The 8,929-nt window shown below is 41.5% G+C and overlaps 1 protein-coding gene across 6 annotated transcripts in view; it reads right to left on the bottom strand.

Moving 5' to 3' along the window:
- LOC105464888 (mitogen-activated protein kinase kinase kinase kinase 3) overlaps nt 1-8,641 on the bottom strand; it is a 187,300-nt gene extending 178,659 nt beyond the window's left edge. For 3 of the 6 annotated variants that reach the window (XM_071076585.1, XM_071076584.1, XM_071076573.1), the window contains exon 1: nt 8,230-8,363. In XM_071076585.1, coding sequence (XP_070932686.1) covers nt 8,230-8,325 — 96 coding nt within the window. In that variant the 5' untranslated portion in view covers nt 8,326-8,363. Of the gene's footprint in view, nt 1-8,229; nt 8,364-8,576 lie in introns of those variants that run through there. The other 3 variants (XM_071076576.1, XM_071076580.1, XM_071076581.1) reach the window with 2 other exon arrangements.
- Between the last annotated feature and the right edge of the window lie 288 nt (nt 8,642-8,929).

Consider the following 8,929-nt stretch of genomic DNA (forward strand, 5'->3'; position numbering starts at 1 on the left):
CATTACACTCCAACCTGGGCAACAAGAGCAAAACTCTGTCTCAAAAAAAAAAAAAAAAAAAATTCTTTGGATACATAGAAAAAATGAGTATCTTTTAAAATAGTCATTTTCCCTGTCTTTTTTGCCAAATTTTATTAAAGGGAGTCCGTGGGCCAGGCGCAGTGGCTCACATCTGTAATCCCAGCACTTTGGGAGGCCGAGGTGGGCAAATCACGAGATCAAGAGTTCAAGACCAGCCTGGCCAACATGGTAAAACCCCGTCTCTACTAAGAATACAAAAATTAGCCGGGCATGGTGGCACATGCCTGTAATTCCAGCTACTTGGGAGGCTGAGGCAGGAAAACTGCTTGAACCCAGGAGGTGGAGGTTGCAGCAAGCCGAGATCACGCTACTGCACTCCAGCCTGCACAATAGAGCAGAGTCTGGAAAAAATAAAATACAAAAAAAAAAAGGAGTCCATATGCTCAGGGTTAAAAATGAACAATACTAAGCCAAAGGAAGTCAGAAACTACTAGTACAATGAGAATTTTAATAAAAACTGAAAAAATGGCTTATATTGTAATTACTATGTAATCCTGAAGTTTTCCATAATTATATTTCACTACAATATTAGTAGGAAAAGTCAGGGATAACATTCATGAATTAAAATAAAGCAACATATTGATGAGATAAAGATCATCTAAATAAATGTAAAGATATAGTCATAGATCAGAAGACTGAATGCATTTAAGATCTCAATTCTCCACTAACTGAGTGACAGATCCCACACAATCCCAGCAGGCTGTATATATGATAAAATATCACAAAATTATATACAAAGATATAAAAAATGAATGCATACAAAAACTGGTGAAATCTGACTAAGGCTTAGTTAACTGTATGGTGCCAATTAATTTCCTCATTTTGATAATGCACTATAGGTATGTAAAGATATCACCATTGGGGGAAGCTGGGTGTTGGGTACATGAGACCTCTTTCACTCTTTTTGCAATGAATTTGAACTGTGTATCTCAAAATTTAAAGTTAAGACAAAATTCCAGTAGGCTTTTATATTTAACTTGAAAAGCTGATTCAAAAATTTGTATGGAAAAGCAAAGGACCTAAAATAGATAAAACCATTTTGAAAAGGTAGAACAGAATTGGATGATTCACTCTGCCTAATTTCAAGACTTTCGATAAAGCTACAGTAAACAAGACAGTGAGGTACTGGTAAAAGTATAGACATACAGCTCAAAAGAATAAGAGTCCAGAATATACTCACATGTGTACTGTCAACTGATTTTCATCAAAAGTGCTGAGGCAATTCATTCATGATTCATTTATACAAAGTTCTAAAAGAGCTTTCATGGTGACAGAAAGGAGAACAGTAATTGTGGGCGGGTGGTATTTATGACTGGCTGGGAAGGGGCATGCATTAATCTGTTCTCAAGTTCCTAATAAAGACATACACAAGACTGGGTAATTTATAAAGGAAAGAGGTTTAATTGACTCACAGTTCCACATGGCTGAGGAGGCCTTACAATCATGGCATATGTAGGTTAGCATACAGGCAATGAAGAGGAGATTCTTTGAGCAAGGTAAGGTAGATGATTTATACAGAAAGAATTTTTACAATCTCAAATTTCTAAGAGCTTAAACAAACAAAATGAATGTCTTATTTCAACATATCTAAATTTATGGTCAAATCCAAAATTATTCTACAGAGTTTAAGGGCTAAGGTAGGCAGTACATTATTACATTAGGAAATCAAACCTATAATCAGGTTAAGGCAGTCAGAACTCAGAAACGTGGCATCTTCCAGAACAAAAAAAGACTGTAAAAAAAACCTGAAGCAAAAAGAAATACTATTTTTGTACATATAAAGGTGGTATGAAAAAATAAATAAAAATTAAAAAAGAAACATGATTTCATTTCTTGAATCGAAGGTCTTTTTTGTATTGGTAAACAAAGTCCTCTTCCTAAAAGCCCAATTTAATTGTATTTTAAAAAAACAAAACGAAAGTTGTATGTGATAGCTTACTGCTATATTCACTAGTCAGTCACTAGGGGTCTTCCGTTCAAAATGACAGAGTATCTTCATATGCATATAACAATTATGAACATTGCTTAATATGCCAAAGATACATTAAGCCTACTGATTTCAGATTTAAGACCTAATAACAGTCCATTACATTTAACTCATTCTGTACCCACTACTGCCAGAACTCGAAGTCAAGCCCAATGCCACCTCCTCTGCAAGGCCTGCTGTGATTTCTCCCAGTCAGAAACAATGATCTTCTTCCTCTAAACTCACGTAGCCATGGTTTGTTCCTCTCATGTTGGTTCATTTATTCATTCCATAAATATATATTAAGAACCTAATATGGGTCAGCTACTCTTCTAGGCTCTGGGGATACAGCAATGAACAAAGCAAAATCACATTTCCTGGATTTACATTCTACTGGGGAGAGACAGGCAATAAACAAATAAACATGTGGTGATACATGCCATAATGAAAAATTAAGTAAAGAGCCGAAATGAATCTTTCTGTGAAGCCAACAAAACTTAAAGTTCAGGCCCCTTCACTAGCATGGCCCTCTATGAGTGCTGAGAGTTGCTGGGACATGTAGACTATTCCAGGTGGAGACAGGGAGCCGGGTAGTTATCAGAAAGCATTTTTTGTGAGCATTTCTGATTAAATGCCTAAGCAAATCTCAGAAGAAAGGGATCTGACTAGGGTTACAGTATTTTGTTGGGATATCTTTTCTCATTCTAAAGATTCACTTTCATACCTTTTTTAATTCTAGTTTTTTGTTTTCTTAATGAGGGTCCCCCAAAACTGCATAAACTTCAGGTCCCGTAAAACCTGGATCCATCCCTGATTTGTATCCCTGAAAGTGGTGGGAGAAGTGCTGTTTTTTGTAGGGTGGAAACGAACAGGCTCATTAGAAGGTGACATCTGAGCTGAGACTTTAAATGAAGAAGCAAACCAAACAGATACTGGTGGTGAGGGGTGGATTTTAGGCAGAGACAGCAAGCGAGAAACCCTGAGGCAGAGCATGAGGAACACAGTAGGTTAGAAGGACAGTAGTAGGAGAAATACATAATAATAAATACTTCTAGACACTAACAGCAATTAACAATAACTACACTTTTATGTGTCAGGTACTGTCCCAAACACTTTTCTAAGCATCTCCATTTTACAGCTGAGGAAACTGAGACACAGAGAGAGGAATTAAGTAATTGGCCTAAGGACAAAGCTAGTGGGTGGTGAAACTAGGCAGCCTGGCTCCAGAACCCTGTTCTCAAATCACTATGCTGTGCTACAGAGGTCGGTTGTGCAATTATGGAGTATCTACAGAATCTCTCAGCAGCAAGAGATTTAATATGATACAAATGAGGAAACCAACAAGGTTTTGATCTCAAACTATGATAGCTAATAGCGGGTACACATTTTATGTTCCTGTAAATACCAAGTACCAAGCCTTGTCATTTCTGCTACTCTACTCACAGTTCCTAACACATTTCCTCTCATATTACAGCTGTTCAATGGATGATGGCTGTTCAATGTACTCTCATGAGAGAACTTACTATTCATTCTCAATACAAAATGATGCATTAGATATGTTTCACCAATAAATACATATACAGATCAAAGGCTGGAGGTAAGTACCTCCTTTAAGGAATCAGATCTGTATCAAATTCAGATAACCTGTTTGTTTGCTTTTCAAACATTCTAGAAAAATTACCTCGCTATCTGTTTCATTGTCACTTTTCATCTCAAATAGCTAGTGATGATGGGAAATTCTACTTTAATCAACTTCAAATGATCTTTCTGAAGTTTAGGGCCATTTCTTCTGGTCTCTCTAGAGTCTATCCTAAATGGAAGTAAATAAAAGTGACCATAACTCCAAATAACAACGTTTGAGCTTCCTTCAAATGTTCTTTTCTAAATGCTTAAAGTCTTCATATTCCTTATCAGTTAGGTTTAAGAATTGAGTTTTCCAGAAAAGTTCTCACAAATGCTGATTATAATGCAAGAATTAGTCTATGATGATATTAAATAGAACACCTTGAAAGATGCGTAATTACACATAAACTAACACGGAATTCTCTAAATGCATACAAACTGGTTTCCTGATTTTACTGCCCAATCCTCACCTTTTTGCCTGCCAGCTTTCGCGGACACTTTAAATCTATTTACACAGACTACCATGTGGATACTACCTGGAAGCTTAGCAACACGGCAGCCCGTGCTTCAGAGGGAATGGCTTCCAAACCCACAAAGATTTAAAAAAATCAGTATCGACCTTTCCAAAGCATGTTCTACAAGACACTAGTACTAAGGACAAGCAATATGTATTACAGAGAAAAAGAATTTCATAGTCAAGTAAGTTTGGAGTTTGCTAGGTTAAGCAAAGTTTACCAGGTTTCTTTACCACAGGACTTCTCAGTCTTTAACCTACTCATGGTATGGCTTTTCCTGAAGCACCCCAACCACACTTTGGAAAATGCCTGTGTACAGAATTTGGCTAATGCCTAAAAAGTCCAGTCCAGAAGTCACTAAAGATGACTCTAAGGCTTAAAGCCTAGAGTCTTTGTGTATCCAGTCTTGGATACACAGGCTAGGAATCGTTCACAGGAACCAGACTAAAACCATAAGACTAGGTAAGACACTTCCTTAGAAACCATATTAAGACTATTCCTTCAAAATTTCTTTTGCCTTATCCTATCTCCAGCTTTACTATCTCCTGCTTCTTTCTAGCAATAAATCTAGAAAAACTTAAGGATATGAAGACTTAAAGGGTAGGAATAATAAAAATTAAACTGGAAAAATGCGTGAGAAAAGATGGCACAATGCATGCGAAAATCATACTATGATCTATTATAACTACCTAATTTTTCCAAGAAAACTTTTTTGAATGGCAAAGCTATGCATTTTTTCTTTTCATTTTTTTGGATCATGAAGCTCTTTAAGAATGCAATGAATGCTATAACCCATCTCCACAGAAAAACACAAATACATACAACATTAAGCCTATTAATTTTAGAGCACTCCATGGGCCTCCTGAGGCCCAACTAAAGAGCTTTAGTTGTCAGCTCCTAGGTCCCTAGGTAACCCAAGCTGCAGGCACTTCATGACAGATAAAGTCTGCAGAGTTACAGGACACTTACAAGATATGACTTTTTTTACACAGTGCAGATAAAATGTATATATGCATTGGCCTGAAAAAAATAAAGATTACTTATTGAGTAAAATCTGAGTTATTTATTCAATACCAAATATAGAAGGGCATATGATGGTAATAATACTTCCACAACAAAACAGCTCTGAGAGGTTGATTCCACAAGGTCACAGAGCTAATAAATCCCAGATTGTCCACATTCTCATTCAGTGCTTTCTAACTAAACCATGCCACCTTAAGTACAATAAATATGTTATTACATTGAGTAGGAAACCATTTTCAAAATAAAAATCTCCACCAACCTTCCAAGAATGACTATAATCGGGTCTCTATTTAATCCAAGCATTCTATTTTTAGCACCTAAATGTTGACAAATTAAGGAACAAATTATATATATTGGCTTTTGAAAACAAAGTGTACTTCTCTCTAGCACAATTAATTTGTATAAATAAGAAAAATCTAAAACAGCAAAACAAGTAACAAAAATATGTAACTTTATAGCATAAACTTGATTATAGACAAAAACACAAACAAGAGTTTAGCAGGCAGGAGGATATGATGCCAAGAACTACATGAAGTTTCTCTGCTTTGGTCACTGGCATTGGAAGAGTCTGGCAGACAGGGTGCAAGCATCTATTATCTGATGTCCACTTGGCAGACTACATAAACAGTGAGGCCTAACGGCACAGCAGGAGTTAGGTATTCCAACTACTACTTAAAGATCTACACTAACTCAGAGTGTGGCTACAACTCAAATGCTAAACTAAATGTGTGCCTCAGTTTCTCCACTGGAAATGTAATACATTACCTGCCCATCTCCTGTCTTTAGAGAGGCAGTACTGCCTATTGGTTAAGAATACAGTCTCTAACTGGTTTAAATTTTGGCTTTGCCACCTACCAACTTTGGCAAGTTAATCTCCTTGTGCCTCAGTTTATTCAACTGCAAAATGGAGTTAACAAGAGCACCTATCTCACAGGGTTGCTGTTAGGATCAATTAGAAAAATCTTACAGTGCCTGGCAAGTAATAAGCATTCCATAAACATCAGCTAGTATTATCATTATTTTAAACAAATGACAAGATTAACCAACTTACTATACCTTTATTACACTTAGGAAATTATAGGCCCTATTTTTTTTTTTTGCTTTTTAATCATGTGGCTTAACTACTAGCTGTTTTTTTAAATATAGTAAGTACACAGGCAATTATTCCTGTAAAAAGATTTACTGTATACCCTGCCCCCTAAAACGTATACATTAATCAAGTTTTAGTTAACTATTCTTCGGAATATAAGTGAACTCCCCCAACCAGTCATAAGCTACTTGCATCCATCCACTTCTACTTTCACAGTCATCACCAAATTTCTTAACACCATTATTCTTACCTAGACTATGATAATGGCCTCCCAACTGCTCCATTCCACTCTTCATACTGTAGTAGGGAGCTCTTTTAAACACCTAAATCTAATGTCACTCCTCTGCTTAAAAGCCTGCAATGGTTCCCCATTGTCCTAAAGAAGTCCGATCTCCTAATGAGAACTAAGAGGCCTGTAAGATCTAGGGCCACCCTCCTGCTCTGGCTGCTCAGGCTTCTTTCAAATCGGGCCTCAGAGCCTTCACATATCATGCTCCCCTATCTGGCATAATCCCCTCTCCCCAGTAGCCTAAGCAATGCCTAATCATCTCTGGGATCTCAGCTAAAAGGCGATGAGCCTCTGACACCCCAAACTGGATCAGGTCCTCCTATTACATGCTCTCATAACCCTGATCCTAATACTTTTCTCTGCAGCACAAAATAAAACTGCAATAATTATTTAAATGGCTATTTCATACTGTCCTTGTCCAAAAAAATAGAAACCCCTAGTAAGATTTGGAACCAAGTCTATCGTTTACTGCTACAACCCAAAGTGCTTACTTGCCCAGTATCTCATACATTGGAGGTGTGCTCAATATACCTATATTGCATAGTGGGAAAGTGATGAGATCCACGATGGTGAAAAGCAGATCATCCACAAAACAAGACCAAAGCAGAACATTGGCTGCACTGTATTAAATATGTAAGTTACCACAGGCATTACACTGAAGAGTAAAAACCTGCTTAAACATGGGCAAAATAAAGTTAAGACTAAACTTTCCAATGCAAAATTAAGTTTCTTTGTGCATCCTCAGGTGTTATGTGAAACAGGAGGAGTTCAACTTCAGTTACCAGTAAGAAGATACACAACTAAATCAAGACTGCTGCCACATTTGGCAACAACCTCCCCTCTTCTTGGCAGTAACTGCGAGGCCAAGAGTTGAGTTGGCCAGGGAAGAGTGATTTATCCTCCCACATTTAGAAGTGGTCCCTCTACAACAGGAATGCTGTACTGCTAATGGACTTTGAATTCTAACCTTGTCAAACCAGTACCTTCCCTAAGTATTCAAGTCACTTTTTAAAAAAACAAGTTTAAAAGGCATCGCAGTCCAATTCGACTTAGAGAAATCAAAGTTGCTCTTTCCAAAAAAAAAAAGCCATTACTTGGAAAATTAAAATAAACTGATAGGGGGATGGATAAGGCGCTAAAGGCTGAGAGCTGTCGATGGAGAATCGAGGTCGCCCAGCATAGTATAGTAACTACCACCAAGGCCTGGTGGGTAGCAGCTCCCAATCTAGAGCGGACGATCCCAGGTTCGTGTGAAGCAGGCAGGTTTGACAACGCCAGACCCCTGCTGTCCGGTTCGTCGCGCTGACCCAGCCAATGCAACAAACGCCCAGACCCTCTCTGCACTATGATGAGCAGAGTAGCCCGCTCTCGTTCTGCCTTTCCCTGGAAATGCGCGCAAGAGGGGAGGTGGCAAAAATCACGTTCACCGGAGGGCTCAGGTAAGGGCTGGGGAGGTCTCGGGGTTACACATTTGGCCCTTTGTTCACCAAGGCAGCACAGCCCTCGGCGTCCGCAGCTCCTCCTCCCCGACTGCTCCCAGGCGCCAGCGTCTCCCAAGGACAGGCGGCGCAAGCTCGGGCGCCCAGGCTTGGCTGAGGGTCGGGACCCCACGGCCTCGGCGGCGCGCGGCCCCTGCCTTTACCTTGTAGACGTCGCCGTAGGTGCCGCTGCCGATGCGCTGAATCAGCTCGAAGTCCTCCTGCGGGTTCCGGCGGGACAGATCGAAGCCGGGGTTCATGGCGGGCCCCAGGTGCCCCCCGCCTCCCTCCCGGGCAGGGGAGGGGGGGCGCTCAGGGGGCCACACGGAGAGAGGGCGCCGCGGCCGGCCCCCGGCTCCCCCGGCGGTCACAATCGCCCGGCTCCACGCTGCGGCCGCCGCCGCCGCCGCCGCCGCCGCCGCTCCCCTCACGCCGCTGCGGACGACGACAAGCGGCCCAACCGTCCCCGCCCCCCGCAGCCCGCCGCCGCCCCGAACCCGGTCACACCCACAAGGAGAGCAGAACCCTCGCAGCCCCTCGCTCAGGGTGAAACTCCAACATGGCTTCCGCTTTCGCCGCTCCTCCCCCTCCCCTTACTCCGACTCCTCCAACCTCCTCCCCCTTTTCCCGACTCCCGCCCGACTGCGCAGCCGCGATCCCGGAGGGAGCGCTCCGGGCCTGGCGCGCACCCGACCCCATGCGCGTTCCGGCTCCGCGCGCCTGTGAGGCCGGGGCCGGCGGCTGAACGGCTTGGAACCCGAAACGCCTCGGCTTTCCTGCGGACCCGCGCGCGGCCGCTGCCCCCGGACGCTGGAGAAGGTTTGCCTGGCCCAGGGACCGTGGTTAGGACCAGCAGAAAGTGGC

The sequence above is a fragment of the Macaca nemestrina genome, chromosome 13 (genome assembly GCF_043159975.1).
Source record: "Macaca nemestrina isolate mMacNem1 chromosome 13, mMacNem.hap1, whole genome shotgun sequence".
NCBI lineage: Eukaryota > Metazoa > Chordata > Mammalia > Primates > Cercopithecidae > Macaca > Macaca nemestrina.